Genomic DNA, 20,190 nt, shown 5'->3' on the forward strand with positions numbered 1-20,190 from the left:
CAGGAATAGTGGGGAGTTTGTGGGTCCCCACTGCACACTTTGTTCTGGGCCAGCACACAGGGATCCAGTAGGGATCCAGGGTCCAGGAGAGGGACCCAAACTTTGGGCTCTGGTGTTTATATTGCAGAATCAGGGAAGCCCAGGTCCCGTGTGGGCAGGAACTAGGACCAGCACTGGGACACACAGGACCCAGGTCCAGTCCCTCTCCATGGAACGAGCAGTCAGGCTGAGGGAGGCCCAGCCTCTCTCCTGCTGGTCAGGGCTGAGCCAAGCTGCGGTTGCAGCTGTATTGCTCAGTAGGCCCATGGCTGAGTCACCAGCTATGACAGCCTTAAGCCCTGGCTATGGGTAGTGTCCATGAAGTCTTGAGGAAGGCCGGCCTTCCTCCTGCAGGGAGGCAGTCTTGAACAAGTTAGCCCTGCCCTGTCACTACTTCAACAACCAAAATTTTCATTACTCCCTCTTGCTCCCCAACCCCACTCAGATAAGAGCATAGTTTCTCATGGGGTGGCCAACCTTTTATTTTTCAAACATTATCAACATCATTTCATACAAGAAAGGACATTCGAACCCCAATTAACTAAGAAGCACATATTGCAGAATAAGCTCGTTTGCCCTAAAACAAGACCCTTAGCTATTTCCATGGACCATCCTTGATTTCTCCATTATGCTGCTGAGTAGTGCAAAGTTGGTGCTCAAGAACTCCTTGGATGATGGTGTGCTATCAACAGCTGCTGTGAACGCCAGCAGCTGGCACCCTCGGTGGCTATATGGGCAGAGGAGTTGAGGAGACAGTAGGTGATGGCTCTGTGCTGTCAGTGAGGGCTGTCCTCTGCCCGCACCCCTTTTAATCCTTTTGTATCCCTACCACCTGAGGAATGAAGGCAGTGATGAGTTATTGGCAGAATTGCCCTGTCTGATAAGAGGGTCACCTGCAAGCCAGAGGGCCCAAATCCTCCCTGGAACACATCACTCCCTACCCACCACGTAACAATTCCCTTCAAACAAAGGTGCAACTTTGTAATAGCTGTACCGTTAAGATATGCCGTCTGTGATTCGGACAACTGTGACTCCTTGCCCTGTTCTTGGAGGAACATGACATTTTGTAGGGAGAACCCAGGCCAGGTGGCCAAAGTCTCTGTCAAGTCTGTTTCTTCAGCCAATACTTGGATTCAAGTTGAGGGTGGTGGAGATGAGTGGGCCTTCACCATGATAGCCTTTCCCTGGTATCACTGGCCAAGGTTCCCTTTGGTGAACATTACATACAAAAGCTTGCCCAGCACATGCCTCGCTCTCAGCCGAGCCGTGGCCATGCTGCTCCTGGGATTAGGCACCTCCTTTGCACACCCTGTGGATGGTGCTCATTTCCTTGATTCTGTGAATGGGGTATTTGTTAAACTATTATTTCTTGAGGCCTGTAAACTATTATTTCTTGATGTCTGTGCAAGTTTCAATTCTGCAATTTCTATTTCCTTCTTCTTACGGATTGAAAAACACTAGTGAAATTCCTCATCTTACAATCTCTGCTCCTTAACATTAACCGTAGTCTTCTTAAAGTCCTTGGTCTTGCTCTCTGAAAGGCTCCCTGGGGCTTGATTCCAGTGGGCTGGTGAGGTGGACACCACTGAGCTTGACAACATGCCATACTCCACCCAAGCCTGGAGATCTCGGTGTCTGGGGGAAAAGGCAGGGGCCGTGAGACAGGAGACAAGAATGGAGGTAAATTCAGGGGTAAAGCCCAGGGCAGAGTCCATATGTCAGTTACAGGTCAGCTATGGGCCCTGTGTCCGAGAAGACGCCCCTCAGTGTGGGATGACCAGCTGCTCTCCGAGAGAGCGAGGCTCCTGGCCCCGGCTTCTCATGTGATACTGGGGCAGATCCTATGCACAGAGGCTGTGGCCTGCAGCGGGCGTGTATCAGCACCTCTGCAGGGTCGAGGGGCCAAAGGGGGCCATGGGCAACCTCTCCCAGGAGAAGTCACCTGCCCTGGGGCTGGGGCATCAGTCCCTCAGACCCACACCATCTACCTTTCTACCTGGGTTCCAAGCCCAGCAAGGCACAATCCTGACTTCCCCAGTGTAGGATTTCCCCAGTGTGTGACAAGCCAGGCTGTGGCCACCTACCCCGAGGGTATAGTTCAGCGGGGGCAAAGCCCATCACTGCCCCCTGGTGAGGCAACTACAACAGAAAGGTGAGCTTTTGAGAGCAAGGGTCAGGAGTCAGGGAGGAGAGGCAGAAACCCAAGAAAGGACCCATCGCCTGAGCCCACATCCTTGTCCACCTCTGTGGGGTCAGTCAGCCTCCAGTGTCTGCTCTGAGATCACAAGACCCCACAGTACTGGCCATCACAACCACCTGCCTCAGAACAAAACAAGAGGGCACAAGAGCAGGAGGCCCATATGATAAGTGTGGTCTGTTGAGGAGGTGCTCCCTGGGCCATGTGACAAGACATGGCTTCTCAGGGCACAGCTGCCCCCAGACTCAGCATAAATGTCTGGGCTGTGAGCCCATTGATTCTGGGAAGGGCACCCGCACAAGGTGAACAGATGCTCCATCCTTTGCGTCAGGCAAGCCAGGAGCCAAGCACTGACAAGCAGCCTGCGTTACACCCTCGTGTTTCACAGGGCAGGAGCCTCGGGGGTGGGGGTGGGGGGGAATGGGGCCTGCCCTGAGGTCACAGCAGAGAAGGTTTGCTGCTGGAGGGCCACACACAGGACAGCTGTATAGAATGTGATCAAAGGCTCTCTGGTGCTTCATGCCATTCAAAACCAGGGGCTCTTAAACAGCCCGAGGGTAAGATACCGCCAAATCCTTGCTGAAATTTCTGAGCCCATCCTCAGATCCCAAATTTTGCCCAGATTGCCAAAAGTTTCATGGACTTCTGGCCAAGGACCCGATTCATCTGGACTGCTCAGTGCACAGCAAGATTGCCAGGACGGGGCCTAGGGATCTTGCCCACACAACCGTCCCTGACATTTGCTCCTGGAGAACCACCTGCCCAGCTACCGACATCTCCTCCTTCCCTCTCATCAGGCTAAATGCAACTGGGAGAAAGGCAACACAAAAGGAGGCAAATGTGGAAACATAAACCCGACAGTGCTGTCTCCCCCAGCCAAGACTAAGAGTCCATGAGTCTACCCACTGCACTCACCTGAAAGCCCCCACATATCACCAGAAGCACAGAGAGCACACAGGCCATCAGATACACCTGACCTCAATTTCCTCCTGAGAGAGCACTCAGGGGCCTCCCTGGGATTTGGAGGTGTCAACAATTCACTGCATTGTGGCTTATGCCACAGAGCAATTTTGAACAAGGAGTATAGTACCGGTAAACTTTAAGCACTGCTTTAAGTCCAATCACTTTATGTTTAAAGAGAGAGGAATTGGGACTTGCCTGGTGGCGCAGTGGTTGGGAATCCGCCTGCCAATGCAGGGGACATGGGTTTGATCCCTGGTCTGGGAAGATCCCACATGCCGCTGAGCAACTAAGCCCGTGCTCCACAATTACTGAGCCTGCGCTCTAGAGCCCACGAACTACGACTACTGAGCCCGTGTGCCACGACTACTGACGCCCGCGCGCCTAGAGCCCGTGCTCCGCAACAAGAGAAGCCACCGCAATGAGAAGCCTGCTCACCGCGACTAGAGAAAGCCTGCGCACAGCAACGAAGACCCAACGCAGCTAAAAACAAATAAATCAATTAATGAATTTGAAAACAGAGAGAGAGGAATGGAATATTTTAAACAGAGACATAGGAGCCCTTTAAAGGGCAAAAACATGTTGCTTACAGCTTTTCACATGGAAAAGGAAACAAAAAGTGACTGGGTTTGCCGTTTTCCTTGAATTTGTCTAGTACCAGCACTAGATAATATTGACGATCTTCACGCTTGATCACAAACAACATGATGCTGTAATATTCAAACTGTTGGTGAAACTTTTTTAATCTCATGATTTACTCTGGAACAATTGTGTTGACATAGGTACTGATGGTGCAAAAGCAAAGGTGGCAGAAGTGCTGGCACCTTAACCCAAATCAAGGAGTAGCACCAAACTGTACTAGTTGGGCTTGTATTCACTATCATACACTTGTATTAACAGTGCCAGTTCCAGTTAAGAATGTTCTGTCTTCAACAGTAAAAATGATTTATGTTAGTAAATCTTGACCATTGAAATTGAATATTTTATAGTGGATGATGAAATTCAACATACAAACATCACACATCTGTATATCAAAGGGAGTGGGAAAAAGTTAGATCAGATACTGATAAAGAGGAAGTGGATGACACGGATGATAGATGTGAAAAATTAGCTAAAATGTAGCACAGAAAAGAAACGGTCAGAAATTATGAATGAGAAATCTATGGACCTAGAGTCTGCTGGTGGCTTGATTTTGGACTTTGCAGCCTCCAGAACTGTGAGAAATATACGTCTTTTGTTTAAGCCACCCAGTCTGCTGTAGTTTGTTATAGCCCTTTGAGCTAAGACATATTTTAGTACCAAGAAGTAGCAAATACCTAAATATGTGGAAGTGGCCTTGGAATTGGATAGTAGGTAAAGGCTGAAAGAGATTTGAAGTGCATGCTAAAAAAGAGCTGAAATCGCCATAAAGTCCTTTCAGCCTATACCTATTAAAAGTGATTCTGGTGATGGCTCAGAAAGCAAAGAGGCACACTGGAGAGAAAGTCTCCATCTTTGTAGAGAATACAGAAATAATCATGAACAGATAGAAATATGGACGTTAGATGCTATTCTGGTGAGGTCTCCAACAGAAATGAGGAACACATTATTAGAAATTGGAGGAGAGGCAATTCTTATTATAAAGTGGCAAAGAACTTGACTGAACTGTGTTCTAGCGTTTTGGGGAAGGTAGACCTTGTAAGTGATGAAATTGAATATTCATCTGAGGAGATCTCTGAACAAAGTTTGGAAGACGTAGCTTGGTTCCTCATCACCGCTCCTAGTAAAACACATCAGGAGAAAGATAAATTGAAGACCAAATTGTTAAGCAAAAAGAAATCAGAACTTAGAGATTTGGAAACTTCTCAGCCTATCCATATTTGAAAGTGAGAAAGCTTGTTCTGAAGAAACTCTAAGGGTGCAGCTGAGCAACCCTTTGAAGAAGAGATCATAGGTGTGATATTAATTTAATTAGTCATCTCAGCAGAGGCCAGGAGTAGAGAAGGGACACTGCCAGTTGGAACTAAAGGGGACAGAGAAAGCCAGGCAGAATGAGGAAGGCTGTCAGAATTCTTGGATTCTACAGAATGGGAGACTAGAGCCATTTGGCTGTGAATGTGTACTCCTCTTGACGAAAAGGGAAGAAGGACCCCAAAGGTGATTCCGAGGTCATCGGGTCTGTCAATCCCACCACAGGCCCAGGGGGCCTCAGTTTCAAAGTGTGAGATTGTCGCCCTCACAGAGAGTCATGGTGTAGGTGGGGGCCCTACAGAGAGCTGCAGTGTGGGTGGCACCCCACCAAGCTGAAGGAGTGGGGCTGCCCCACCGAGCTGTGGGGATGATGCTGCCACCCCAGCGGGCCTGGAGGGCAAAGCATCAAACTAAAGAGGGTTATTCTCGTTCCTTAAGATCTAATGGGATTGGCCTTGCTAGGCTCTGGACTAGCTTGGAAACTGTCACCCCTTCCTTCTTTCCTGTTTCTGCCTTTTGGAGTAGGGCTGTCTATTCTATGCCAGTCCCAGCATCGTATTTGGAAACACTTAACTTGTTTGGGTCACAGATTTACAGCTACAGAGGAATTTTGCCTCAGGATGAATAGGACCTCCAGTTTCACCCATATGTGATTTAGATGGTGTTTAGATCAGACTTTGGACTTTAAATTTTGCAGTTGATGTTGGAATGAGTTAAGGCTTTTGAGGCTGTTGGGATAGAATGAATGTATTTTGCATACAATAAGGACACGAATTTTGGGTACCAGGGGCAGAATTCTATGGACGTATATCCCCCCCACCAATTCTTATGTTGAAGCCCTACCCTTCAATGTATTTGGGGACAGGGCCTTTGGGAGGTAATTAGGGCATGGGAATGGAGCTTTCATAATGGGTTTAGTGCCCTTAAAAGAAAAGACACAAGAGAGATCCCTCTTTCTCTCTGCCACGTGAGGACGCGGTAAGAAGACAACCATCTGAAAAGTAGGAAGAGAGCTCTCACCAGGAACTGAATATGGCACCTTGATCTTGGACTTCCAACCTTCAGAACTGTTAAGAAATTACCGTCTGTTTTTCAGGCCACCAGGTCTATGGCATTTTGTTATAGCCGTCCAAGCTGATGAAGACACAGAGAATATATAAGATGGTCTAATATACATATATCCAGGGTTCTAGAAGTAGAGACAGGAGAGAATGAGTAGAAGTAACATATGAAAAAGATAATATTATGTTCTAGATGAGATGAAGAATGTGTATTATCAGTGAATGAAGCAAAATAGATCACATGGAGGATACATTTTTTTAACCTGAAACTAATCACACGTCAAGAAACTGGAGAACACAAAAGACAACAGACAGTCTTCCAAAAAACAATTAGCAAGGAAACTGATCACCCACCATGAAAGGGTGTATTGATGGCATAATTTGAAAAAAACAGTAACAAAAGCCATATTCGATGCAATAAATACTCAAAGTTCTGAAAGGAAAAACTTTTCCTCTGGAACTGATTACCCTGTCACATTATAATTTATAAAAGTTCACCAACAAGGGAACTGATAAATTATTTTTAATGTATGCATACAATGCAAAATTATAAATAATTAAAAATTAAAGAACATCTAATATATCCATTTTTCTTAAAGTGAGAATGTTGAAAGAAGAAGCCAAAAGCAATATGATTTACATGACACCATATATAACCAAAAATATTGTTATTATACATAATTTTGATTATCTACAGCTCTGCTAAAAGCATAAACATTTTTATAAGATGGACATATACCAAGTTCTTGATGGTGGCTATCTTTCTCATTGTTGGTGAGAGGTGTAAAATGGGACAACCCTTACGGAAAACAATATGAAGTTTCCTCAAAAAATTAAAAATATAACTACCATGTGATCCAGCAGTCCCACTTCTGGGTATGTATCCAAAAGAATTCAAAGCAGGATCTCAAAGAGATATTTGCACACCCACATTCGTCGTAGCATTATCCAAAATACCCAAGACGTGAAGAAACCCAAATGTCCATCAACAGATGAAGGGATAATGCGGGTCTAAAAACACAAGGAAATATTTCCTTCCTTGAAATAAAAGGAAACCATGTCTCATGCTACAACATGGATAAACCTCTAAGACATTATGCTAAGTGAAATAAGCCACTCATCAAAGGACATATCATAGCCACTCACATGACGTATCTACAGTAGTTAAAATCATAGAAACATACAAAGGTGATTGTCAAGATCTCAGGGAGGAGGAGGGAGAATTAGGGAGTCTCTGCTGTCCCAACCCCCGCCTGGGTCCTGGGGAAGGAATCAGAACTCAGAACCGGGAGAAGAGGCTTTGGCCAGCAGGGAAGGGGGGGTGAGGCCCAGGGCGGGTCCACAAAGGATCAGAGCATCTGAGTGCATTAGGAGGAAGGGGCTTCAGAGGTGGGCCAGCACAGGCCATGACGGGGGCTAAGCAGGCTGCGACGGGGGGCAGTTCAGGGAGACAGCAGGGGTCTGCTCCCTGCCCCTCATTGTTTGCTCGTCTCACCCTTATGAGCGGGTCATTTCCCCTGCTCTGATGATTCGAAGTCTCTGCCGGCAACCGCAGGACGGTGACTGAGGCCTCCACACTCCTCAGCATGGATCCCAGCTCCCACCCAGATCTGGGGCCACAGACACCTCTCCCCCACCCCTGCTGCCCCTGTGAGCAAGCTGTTCTTGTGAAACACGGTCATAGTTTGTCAGGAGGAACAGTTTTCTATGGGAATACAAATCAGTGTTGTTACCAATACACACACATGTCCAGCCATGGGTGGAAAGGGAAGGGACAGTAGTTCTGGGGTGTCTTTGCACACCCCTAGGCCCCTAAGGCCAGTCCCCACAGCCACAGCCAGATGGGTCCTCCTCCCTCAGTTGAAAGAGATGCTGCTGCACAGAAATCCCACAAGTTCCACAAAGGGGCCCAACTGTCGTTTCCCTTAGACACACCTGTAACGGGTGCCCCATGAATTTCCCCGCGCCCATTCCCCTCGTTGCATCCTCACTGGGATTAAGAGGTAGCTGCCTTAACCACTCTCCACATTGCAATAATCCCAGTGGGACTAGAGAACGCTCCCGCTATGACGAGGCAGACAGTCCTGTCCCCATGGCCAAGACTTTTCCTCTCTGGTCAGGCCACCCACACAGGAAACCCTGGATGAGCGGAGGGTCACCCCAGCGCCATCGCCTGGCCACTTCAGGGAAGCAGAGAGCAGCTCCATAAAGACAAAGGCCGTCTCCAGGCTCCGTCCTAGAAACTGGTTAGTGTCCAGAGGGCTGAGAGGCACAAAAGCAGCTCTCCCTCCCCAGACGGTTCAGGGATGCAGAAGATGGTACACATGCCCCAGAAGGCCCCTAGCCAAGCAGGCTTTAGAAAAGGGGATGGTGAGGGGGTCCCTGGGGAAAGTGAGAGCTGTGCGTTCCCAGGGGCAGCGTGATGAGTCCTTGTCTATGTGGAGGAAAGGTTTGGCCACCTGTAGATCCATAGCTCCTGTGACCTCCCTCACCCTTCCTTCCTCTCAGGATCGCTCTCTGCGGAGCAGCTCCACACGAAGAAGATGACAGTGGCCTGAGAGCATTTCCCACCAAAACTATCTTTATTCACAATTTTCATACATCACTCCAAAGGTCCTGCCCACACCCACCTCCCCCACCTCCCTAACCCCCCACAATCCCAGGATCAGCTCTGGGGTGAGGAGGAGCCCCTAGGCTCCCCTGGGGGCCGCCCTGGGGGGCTCGCCCTGGAGGGCCGGCCCGGCTGTTCCCTACTGGCTGCAGTGCTTCCTCTTCTTCCTCCTCTTCCCTGTGACAAATGGGTCACGCTTTCTCTTTCTCGGCTGTGAGGGGCGAGCCAGCCCCAGAGCCAAGGCTGGCCTCTTAGAGACCCCGTGGCCAGCCCCGGGGATGGACAGCTTCTCAGCAGCGGCTGGGCGCCCACACAGAGCCCGCTTGCTCGACTTGGGAGCGGCTGGTGGAGCTGGGCTGGGGCCTCTTCTCTGAGGGGAGGGGGCCTGGGGAGCACTCTGGGCCCCGCAACCTCCACGGGAGGCCAGGCCTGAGGCAGGGGCAGGACTCTGGGACAGCCCGCAAGGCGGCAGGCTCTGCGGAGAGGCAAAGAGGAAGGCCAGGCTGGGGAGCTCCTCCTCGTCCTCACTGGACGCGTCCCTGGGCCCTCGGGCCTCCCGAACAGGAGACGCCTCTCTGAGAACAGACGCATCCCTGGGTCCCAGTAGAGGGCCAGTGCGCCTTTGACCCTGGGGAGGGGAGGGCCGTCCGGCCCGGAATGGAGAGACCTCCTGACGTCCTTGACAGGGAACAAAGACTCTGAGCACGAACGGGCCAGTGTCTGTTCGGATGGGCCTATGAAGAGCCTCAACATCAATCTCTGCTGGGCAGGCTTCATCACTGACCCCTCGATGGCGGTCTTGGTCGTGCCTCTGGGCACCTTGGCCGTCGTGGGACTCAGATGGACTTGAGCCCATTCCGGGTGCACTGTGGCTCGGGGCTGCCGGCCCACCTTCCTCCTCTTTCAAGGCCAGGAGTTGTTTCTGCACCAGCTGGTAGGAGGGAGGAGGACAGTGACGGCTCCACGCGCACGTGTGAGAGGAGGAGCACTGGGCAGTGGGACAATGGCCCTGGCGGGGAGGAGGGGACGGGTGACCTCAGGACTAGACTCCAAATACAGACACGGTGGCATTCCTGCCATCCTCCTGCACCTTATTCCCAGCTGTGTGTCCTTCCCTCCGCTCCCGGCTCCCCATCCTCTCCTTCCTATCACCCTGCGCTGCACCCACCCCAGAGAGGGCCCTTCCCCATGCCAGGCCTCCGAGGCAGGGAAGGGACGGACAGAGCCATGTGGGCCTCCTGTTCTGGGGCCCTAGCTCTCCCCTGCTCACTGGGGTCCCTCCGTGCCCTGGTCTTCCTGGGTGTCCCTTGTCTCCCCTGTTCTACCTGCGATCCCTCCCTCCTCTGGCTCCCCTGGGCCACCTGGTTTCCCCTGTCCCCTGGATCACCTGGGGTCCCCCCTCCCCTGGCTCCCTAAGTGTCCCTCTCCCTCCCCTGGCTCACTTCTTCAGGGGTGAGTCCTTCCTCCTGCTTCAGCTCCTCAGCAAGGGCCAAGACATCCAGCTGTGGGTCCGGGGAAAACAATTCTGCCGGGAATCGAGGGTGAATGACTGCCTCCACCTCGGACAGAAAGAAGAGGCTGTGAGCATCCTTGGCCAGGAGTGGCCTGTGACACAAGAAGACCAGGAGGGAAAGTGAAAAGCAGAGACCCACCCCCACTCTCCTCCACAAGGCGGAGATGGTCAGCACACACACACACACACACACACACACATGCACATACACAGTCACACACAAAAGAGCACATACACAGACACACAAAGGCATACACACAGACACAAACATATACACACATACATCTACGTAAACCTCCCCGAACACCAGGCTCAGGAACAAGGAGCTGAGCTTAAGTCCCATCGGCCTGAGCAGAACCCAGATCTTGGGTGCCGAGAGTTCCATGCCCTGGCATCTTGTAGACCCCAGGCTCCAGGCCCAGCCTACCTTGGTGACAGAGTGTTCCCGGGAACGCAGCTCGTCAGTGTAGCTCAAGAGACACGGGTCCAAGTAGGTGTCGTCCTCTTCCTGCTTCAGCTCATTTCCGTCCTTTCCACATTCTGCATGTGACTTGCCTGGGGCTGAGTGGACGGGCCCCACCAGCGCCTCCATCCTGTCCACATCCTCCCTCACAGCCTCAGGGGGAATCTCCTTGGGCGCCTTGTGCTCCGGGTTCCGCTGGGATCTGTGTGGCTTCGGGTGCGAGGGCTGGGCCCTGGGGCCGGACATCCTGGGAGCACAGGCTGAGGCAGAGCAGGAGGAAGGGAAGGAAGGTGAGGGACTCCTGGTCCACCTCCTGACCACCGAGCGCACGTTGGTGAGGGCATTGTTTGGGGGACGTTGATGTGGGTGTGGGAGGGGTCAGGACCATCTGAAACCTCATGCACAGTTGGAGAGGGGAGGTTAGGGGGTCATCTAAGAGAGTCACAAGTAAGGGAGTGGGGAACCTCCAATTTTCTAGGGGTCTCCCCATCAAGCCCTCTTCTTAGGCAGACTTAGTGTGGGGTCCTTTGACAGGGAGGTGTGAGAGGAGTTACAAAACTGACCAAGTCAATACCCCGTAGTGACAAAGGGCAGCTGAGACCCCACCCCACCCCACCCCCCCGCCTCGATGGCTGTTTTGGTTGAAAGACCAATGCCCCTGTCTTGAAAGAAAAGGATCCACATGGGGACGGTGGCCAACCCTAGGCCCCTGTTACCTGTGCCTTCAGCTCCAGTGGGAAGCTGGGTGCCTGGCTGAAGGCCCACTTTCGGGGCTGGGGGCCCCCGAGCATCCAGCTTCGGTGGGGCTGGAGGAGGCAGGTCCTGCGCGCACTGCATCCACTGCAAATGCTGAATGTGTGTCTCCTCCTCGGCTGCAAATTCCATGAACCTGGGGGGTGACGGAGGCACAGGCCACCCTGAGAAAAAGGCCTGGGTTCTGGAGCCCAACAAAGGCAGCCAAGAATGAGGCACTGGGAGAGGATGTGCCTTGGGGCCGTCAAGGCCCTGTGAGGTGCTGTCCACAGCAGAGAGCTGCTCCTGGAAGTGATAACAAGATCTGGGACCCTTCCTGCCTCACCAGCACTGGAGGGCATTCAACAGCATAGACCCAGGTCTCTGAATTGAACCAGGTCAACGGGACACATGGCTGACCCAGGGGGCACCCTTCTCATGCCCCCGTCCCCATCCAGAACCACATGAAGGGCTGACAGCCAGAGGCTGGAACAGGCATGTGTTCCCCACAGGGGTCCTTGCCCGAATCCAGGACCCTGGGCTAGGACTGAGCCTCCTGGAACATAGACCTGGAGACAGGGCCCAGGAGAGGCTGGACGATGTGGATGCTGAGCTTAGAGGAGAGGCCTTCCCTTCCTCTGAGAGGCGCTCGTTTGTTTGCTTTTGTTTCATAAACCAAGGGGATTACCATGGAGCAAACACTGGAAGGGCCGGAGACCCTTGGGCCGACGACAGGTGGCTTCCCCAGCTTCTTCAGGGATGCCAGGGTACCCACTCAGGGCACTTTTCATGAGGAGAGGTGGTCCCAAATCTATGTTAGCGGCCGCCAGCCACCCACCACTAAGGAAGCAGCAGGCTGGCGGGTGGAGCTCTTTCCCCGGCCCAGCCCATATGGCCGGAGTTGGACCCCTACTGGACTCACAGCTTCACCCTGCCCCGTCCTGAGACCTTCATGTCAAGGCAAGGGTAGGTCAAAATCAGAGGAGGGCAGAGCTCCTGGTGGAGGAAGGACAGAAGTCTCAAACTCTCAAGGTGAGGGAGAGGTTTCTGGGGGACAGTAGGGCCCCTGGGCTGCGGGGACCCTGTGCTGGGTGACAGCCCTTCTCCTCTGTCCTCTCTGATGAGCACCCCCACGGCCGGACCCTGCCTTCACCCACTCGCCTCACCCTCCACGCAGCCCCTGGGCCCAGGACGCTGACTCACTTTTCCGCCCTCTTGTAGTAGATCATCCGGTCAAGGTTGCTCAAGCGCCGCCATTCCTGCACGGCCCTCCGCAGTCCCTCCTCCAGCAGCATGGTGGGATTCAGGCGGGCCACGGATCGAAGCACTGGGCTGTAAGCCCTCGGGGTCAGTCTCCGGGCCCAGCCCAGCCCCCACCTGCCTGACCCCACCCGCCCATGTGGACCACACATCACTCAACCCAGAATGACTGAGCAACAGGAGGGTGAGAGGCGGGCGTCTGGGAGGGCAAAGACAAGCCTTCCCGGCCACTGCTGTCACCGCCTCACACTCACTCAAGGATGACCATCCACTCCCAGGCTAGAGCTGGGACACTGTGCCTTGGGGAGCTCTTTTCATCCTCAAGGCTGCATTTTCATAATAAAAATCATCATCATCAATGAGGCATGGCATGTGCCAAGCAATATGCTAACACTTCATAGATTAGCCCAAGGTGTCTTCTGCACAGTCCTCTGAGTGAAGTGTAATTGTCCCCTTTTTACGAGGGACCGGAGGTTTAGGATGGAAATGCCTGCCAGGCTCACAACTCTAGTGGGAGAGAGCCCACGCCCTTAGGAGAGCTCTACCATCACCCTGTTCCTCGTGGAATTCTCCACAACGAAGTGGAGGCATGCATAAAGCGCCCTCCTGGGCCCCGCGCTCCTCCCCCTCCTCTGAAGTGACCTCCCCTGGCCATGTACGCTCAAGTCCTGTATGAAGGACACGGCACCACAGGAGAGTGCGGCATCCACTCCTTGGCTCCTCACCTTACACCACGACCCTCTCTGACTGCAAGTCTTCAGTCCATATTACCATGAGAATCATGGAAGAGCAAGCTGGCCAGACTCACAGGGTGGTGGGGCCAGTTGAAATAGGGCACATTTCAGTCCTGATGTCACGGACTGGCAGGCCCACCCATGTGACCGACAATGTGCCCTCTCATAGCATGGACATCGCCCTCACACCTTCCTTCCAGTAGCCCTAGAAACCTAACGTGCGAGTCCATCCCCAGTTCCTCTTTATCTAAAAGCTCCCATAAGCTCAGGACCCCCTGAGCGTTCACTCACATGAGAAAGCAGGAAAAAGCTTCTGCATCAGGACTCAGGCGAAAGTGTCCCCGGGCCAGGGGCTTGATGTGCTGCCAACGTAGGAAGTTACTGTACTCTCTCTGGGGGTTAGAGGAGCCATCCTGCGAGGCATTGGACTGGTTGGTGGCCAGGCGGCCCTCCCTGGAAGTGCCATGTGGCCATGGCCCAGAGTTCACTGGGCGAATGATAGGGGCCAGCTGGGCAGCTGGTGGTGGCGCTTGAGGAGGAAAGCCTGGGGTCCAGCCTCCCTTGCCAGCCTGACTAACTCCAACAGCTGGAGCAGTCACAACGGTCCCCATCACAGGGGTTGCTATGAATTCGGGTGCAGGACATGCAGCACTCCTGCTGAGGGCCCCTGGAGCGCTCCAGTTGAGGGGGGCCTGAGTAACGACAAAGGTCTGAGTCTGGGGGGCCTCCACTGTCCTCCCTTGTGACCTGACTTGGACAGTGAGGTTGCAAGCCCCAGGGGCACTGGGGCCACGGCCACCATTAGCCACCAAAGGCGTCCTGGGGAAAGCTGGCAGCAGCAGGCTGCTGCCAGGAGGGAATGCTGGGGTGATGGGACGTGGCAGGTGCTGCTGCCAGGGTGGCCGGTGCTGGGCGCCAGGAGTGGGTGGAGGGAAGGGCACTGCCGTGAAAGTAGACAAGGAGGCACCGGGGTTCATGGTCACATCCGTTCCCAGCACTGGCCATGCTGTGGAGGCAAAGGAAAGGAGTGAATGGAGGAGGAGAATGGGCAAGTGGGACTGAGGCTTTCTGTGGCATCAGAGTGTAAATCTCCACAGGTCAGGGACACTTGGACAAGGGAAACTGTGCAGCGTGCAAATGTCTTCAAGTGATTTTCATGCCCTGACCTCCAGTTGAGAATTATTCCACTGGTGACCCCGCGCCCATCCACCAAGGTCCCTGACCCCTGTCTGCCGAGAAGAAATCGCCTCAGCAAGCACTGACTTGGAGAGCCTCCCTAAGGCACCCCCTGGCACCGAAGCCTCACAGGCTGTCTCCCAAGATCTGGAACTGTGTGGACATCCGCTCTGTGAGAAATGCCCCTCAGCCGGCATACTAGCAGGTAGGGACCTTCTCCAAGGTAAGTTCTAGGCACCCAAAGGCCCTTTGTGGACAGGTATTGTGTAAAATATTAGGGCCCCACCTCCTCCTCAGTCCTCCTTTTCCTGATGCTCAGTAGAAATCCCCTCTTTCTTTCCTAGCCTCACAAAACAAAACAAAATGCTGGAAAATATCTCTCTAATGGAATCCTGATGCAAACCCATAACACTGGCCCAGAATGCACCTGCATCTCAGAACAACCCACAGCAGACACGTAACATGGGCCAGGTCCTGTCACCCCCTCCCCAGTGCCCAGAGTCACTGTCATCACTCAGGAGTTCTGTTCCTAGGAGGCGGGGGTGGGGGGAGTGGTGTGTGAGAAGTAGGCACGTGTCCCTTAGATTCTGTCATTTCACAGCCAGTGATGGCTGCAGAGGATTAAACAAGGGCCAGGGAATTGTCATGTTACATTGGTCATGGGACTACAGACCGCCTGTGGTCCTTCCCCCTCCAGCTCCCAATAACGGAAAGACAATCTGAGAAGCAGGCAGAAGCCAGTTGCCATGGCGATCAAGTTGTCTGGATCACATCCCTGTTCAGGAGAACAAGGTACACACCACGGTGCACCTAATTAACCAGAACAGGTGTCATAGGACGTTTAATAATAACACAGAAGATCGTCTTCCTGCCCCTGGGCTACACTCCTTTCCCCTTTAAAAGAGGAAGCAGCCTTCACAGACATTCCACCCGAAACAACCCCACTCCACATCTGTCCCCTGTCCATGAAGGAGTGACAGGAAATATGAACAAACTCTTCCTCTCAAGGCAGCCTGAGGGTCCACCATGAGATACTGGACGAGATCAAGTAGGTCTGAAGTACTGCGATTCCACAAAAGGAAGAACAATTCAGAGCAACTCAGGAACCTGAGCCCTATCTTGGCTGAAGTTACACGGTTGCCCATCCCCTGTTGAATCCCAAGCAACAGTTGCCTGAACTGAGAAGTGAGCTCTGGGCTGGGAGGAGTGGACGAGGTGTGGGCTGCGGCAGTTAGAGTAACCTCCTGCCTAGCTCTCGGAGAGGACACTTCACTGCAGGTGTGGCCACACACAGCCCCACTGAATAGTTTTCTCACCAAGACCATCTCTCCCCACGGCCCCCTTAGATACAGTATGCTCCTGTTCAAATCCCTTAGAAAGATATGGTGAGGCAAGCTTCAGGTGCCTCAGGAACACAAGACACGTCTAGGCTTTCCTCATGACCCTCCCTGTGTCACCACCAGGACATCACACACATCCTTACACACACGTTTCAAAGTGGCTTGTCTCCCTTCTAGAAAGAATCAACCTGCCTGCTGCCATCCTTTCTCCATAGCCAGGGCAATTCCTCTTGATCCACCTCCAATGACCCCTCCTCCCCAGTGCAGTCTCAGGTTTCTTCAGGCTCCCCAGTCTCCCCAGGTGAAATGTCCTCGTGTGTCCAGTGCTCTCTTCTCCCTCTACTTCAGTCCAACTGTGTGCCCACCATGAAGTGTCACGTGTGAACCCGAAGGATGTGAGGGATGGCAGGGTCTCTGAGAACACACCCCCAGCCTATAGGCTTACCTCCTTCTGAAGCCATCCTGCAGCCTTGGGCACGGACTACTGCTGCCTGGTAGCCTCAATGAGAAAAGTCAAGACCAGGACCCAGAGAGTGACCTGCTTCAACAGACGCTCAGGATCCAACTGAAGGAGGGGCAGGTTTGAGTCATAACAGTAGAATGTGGCTGAAACATTCTGCAGTGGGGGAGGGGCAGAGGGCACGTGGGTCTGGGTAGGGTGGGGGTGGGGAGACATTCCACGAGGGCTCTGGCAGGTAGGCAAGAACCGGAAGTTCCTTCCACCTCACACAGTGGCAACACAATTGGCGTGTGCCTCTTTACGCAGTTTATAGACTGTTTTTTTGATTCACGGCACCGAGGTTGGACTTGACGGTCCCTTCCTTTCACTTCTTTTTCCATCAACCTAGTTTTGTGTCCCTCAACACACTCTGCTTCCTACCTGGCTCTTGACTTACTTCAACAGAGACTAGACTTTCTGATCAAAATTCAGGACTGTTAGTCTGATAAACACTTGGGTATTTATGGCCACATGGAACTGAGTATTTGAAATTAGGATTGTCTCAGCAGATCCAGTGTCTTTGACTGCTGTATGTACATCACTCCTAAGGGAGTGGTCCTTGTGCTCCAACCAACATCCAGCAGGACCAGCCTTACTAATGATCCTTTGTGCTGGAAAGCCCCCGTCCATCAAAAAACCGTCATGCAGCCCCCATGTCCAAGACCAGAATTCACTAAATGTCTTTCTCATAGTATTCCATGGTTGTAAAAGATTTAGTTTTTTACCTTTTAAATGATTTTAGTATAATATTTTAAGCGAGCAACACCGTCTCATGGTTCAAAATTAAATTGTGCAAAATGGAATATGCAGTGGCGAGTCCTCCTCCCACCTCTTTCCCGGAGGAAACCAGTGTTACCTGTTTCATTAAAATCTTTCCAGGGATACGCCATGCAACTAAAAACGAAGGCAATCTGTTTTCATTTTTAAAAATGCCTTCATTTTTTTTTCTAGTTGAAATTTCATATATGTTCTAATATATCTGAGGATATTTCCAATGATTGTATGGGTATCGTGGCTCCTCTGTTTCTGCACTAGATTCCTAGAACAAGAATTTCTACAGTCTCTTACATTTCAAAGTACCTGAAAGAATAGGGTGGCTCGATCTAGCAAAGAAAAATAACAAATGCCTAACTGATTTTGATTTTTGAATTTCACATAAACAATGAATTCGTTTTTAGTATAACGGTGTCCCATGCAAATTTTGGACATAGTTTTACTGCAAATTCTTTCCCTGTTTATCTGAAATTTACATTTAACTTGAAATCTGTATTTTATCTGGCAACACTACCAAGAAAGTATAAACATACCAAGCTATTATTAGTTACTCATCTTTATGAGAAAGAGAACTTGGAGTAAAGAGACTCAAGTGTGCACATTGGCTCCAGCAGAAAACACAACTGTAAACATACATAAAATCTGCAGGCTCTTTGGATGAAATGGATTTGGAAGAGCCATCATATAAGCACTGAATATCTTGGCTTAGTAGGGGTAAGGACAGAAGTAAGGAACAAGAAGGCAGAAAATCTTTTTCTCTTTCCTTATGGTAAAGGGACTAAACATCCTAGAGCCCTGGTTTTTCTAGGTGTTAAAAATCCTCTACCCATGAAATGGATGTGCACTTTGACACAATGCCAAGAGTTTATCTACCAGTTACCAATCCCCATTCAGACAAACCCACTTCCATCTAAATCCTAGCCTGCAAGCCCTGCTTACAAGTTTGTTAATTTCCTGTCTGCATTTCTTACCCTTGCTCTTTAGAATCTAGGCCTCATCATTGCATATGGTCCCATCTGCACGGGAATCATGGTAGCATTCCTTTTAAAAAACTTGTTTGATTATTTTTTTCATATTGAGAATCCATGTCAGTCAGTTTAACACTATCAAAATGATATGAAAGAGTATTTGTGTTTTGTGTTGTGAGAGGAGAGGACTGTTAGGAAACTTGTCAAGGGAGATGAAGGCTGAAAACCTCAGAGGATGGCAACCAAATCTCTTGGGAGACGAGATTCACTCACTGCTGTAGCAGCAGTACAACTCCTACTGATTGTAGGGTGTTGGAAGGAAACAGAGGTTTAGAAGGACTGTTCCACAGTGTGAAAGAGACTCCTGTTGGTGCTTAAGAAGTTCCTTGCCCCTTGTCAGGAAAAATTGACTCAAAAGAAGATGAGAAGATAAGGTGAGAATATTTCAAGCAACATCATGGTGAACTTTATATCTAAAGAAACTCCTCTTGGGGACTGAAAAAAATAAACAATTTGGGAATATCGGTCAGTACTGGAGCTTTTATAATGAAGGAAAACTTAAATGATTGTCAACCAATAACTTCACACTAGAGGGATGGTGAGGCAAAATATTGTACCCAGGCACTCGAGAAAGGCAGGCTTCCTTGTTGCTTCCTCCCTTTGTTCAGTCATTCAACCAATTATTTACAAGATTCTCACTCATAATTCTGATACAGTATTTGAAGGACTCTTCTCAAGGCCACTGATACAAAAATTGCGCTGTGCAAAAATTAGCCAGTCCCAATTCTGCAATCACTTTTGTAATACTTCAAAATCCTACACCCCAGGGACAGAGATAATCAAATTAGCCCAAATGTAATTTGGGAAGAGCAGTCACAGAAGGGAGTATCTAAAAGTCCTCTGGATCATGATCTCTGACTATTCCTGCACAGAGGCTGCGGGCAGGCATTGACTACTGAGAAAAAACAACTCTGGACATGCATCACAAGCCTCAGAAGACAGTTCATCTTCCACTCAATCACGAAACATTAAAGAAATGAAGAGATACCATGTTTGTGTCTTGTGGAGTTTTCAAGTCTGTGCACTTGGAGGCGCTTAGTGCTGTTAGATGTGAGGGGTCTTCAGAGGCATCCTGTTGAGTGAGAAATGCTCTAATCTTGCAATTGACCAGAAAGAGGACCTGATGATTGAAGTTTCTTTGGGAAGTATTACAAAGTCAGGTCAGTAAGTTGATCCCGCTACTATTTTTGTTGTTGTTGTTGTTTTTAATGCCAACTGAAAGTCTGCAAGATATTACAAAAAAGGAGGGAGGGAAAGGAAAATTGTTCCCATACTACCTGCTGTGTTGAAATTGGCCCAGATTGTCCACTCTCTCTCAAAGTTATTTAAAAAAAAAAAAAAAAAAACCGTACAAAGGAAACACCTGTGAATCAACATTTATTGAAAAACCTCCATGTATTAAATACACTGAGAAAAAATATTCTAGTAGAGTAAATGCGTTTGGAAAAACTCTAGGAACGGAGTCAGGAGACAGTATCTTAAGAGTGTTTCCCAGGTCTGAATTCTTTGCTAGAATTGTTCTTTAACGGAAACTTCAGGCTTGCTAGGAAAAAGGACCTACTGTTTTTTGAAAGGCATAAACAAGAACCAAGGAAGTGCAGTCCAAAGGGCATGAAAGCACTTGCCCCAATTTGAGGCTACTGTGCTTAGAGCGGAGCTCTCCAGAACTCTTTGTAGCTAAGTGCATGGGTTTCAGGTGTGCAATAGAAAAATCACGAGTGCACATCTCACAAGAGCTGGTTTTAAGAAGACACCGTCACGAAGGTTCCCGGCGAGGAGCGTCGCCAGAGATGCTCCGTAGCGTGCCCGACCCTGCATTTCTCTCCTCTCCTGCAGAGACCTCCTGGAACAGA

At 50.7% G+C, this 20,190-nt stretch overlaps 1 protein-coding gene across 1 annotated transcript; it reads right to left on the reverse strand.

Moving 5' to 3' along the window:
* Window positions 1-630: 630 nt before the first annotated feature.
* LOC132367763 (NUT family member 2G-like) lies at window positions 631-16,497 on the reverse strand. The gene is made up of 10 exons (XM_059926352.1): window positions 16,482-16,497; window positions 13,812-14,526; window positions 12,730-12,858; window positions 11,495-11,683; window positions 10,759-11,026; window positions 10,261-10,377; window positions 9,230-9,749; window positions 2,975-3,044; window positions 1,519-1,674; window positions 631-766 (listed from the first exon to the last, which is right to left on the reverse strand). Exons 1-10 carry the CDS (start codon window positions 16,495-16,497, stop codon window positions 631-633), a joined length of 2,316 nt encoding a protein of 771 aa, XP_059782335.1.
* Window positions 16,498-20,190: the final 3,693 nt, after the last annotated feature.

This window comes from Balaenoptera ricei, chromosome 6 (assembly GCF_028023285.1).
Source record: "Balaenoptera ricei isolate mBalRic1 chromosome 6, mBalRic1.hap2, whole genome shotgun sequence".
NCBI classification, from domain to species: Eukaryota; Metazoa; Chordata; class Mammalia; order Artiodactyla; family Balaenopteridae; genus Balaenoptera; species Balaenoptera ricei.

Excerpts from the sequence above, each read along its gene's own strand:
- LOC132367763 (XM_059926352.1), bottom strand. Across the intron at positions 9,750-10,260 it reads AAGGACTCACCCCTGAAGAA|CTGGTGCAGAAACAACTCCT; the intron begins GTGAGCCAGGGG and ends CCCTCCTACCAG. Across the intron at positions 1,675-2,974 it reads GTGGTTCTCCAGGAGCAAAT|ACACCGAGATCTCCAGGCTT; the intron begins GTCAGGGACGGT and ends CTTTTCCCCCAG.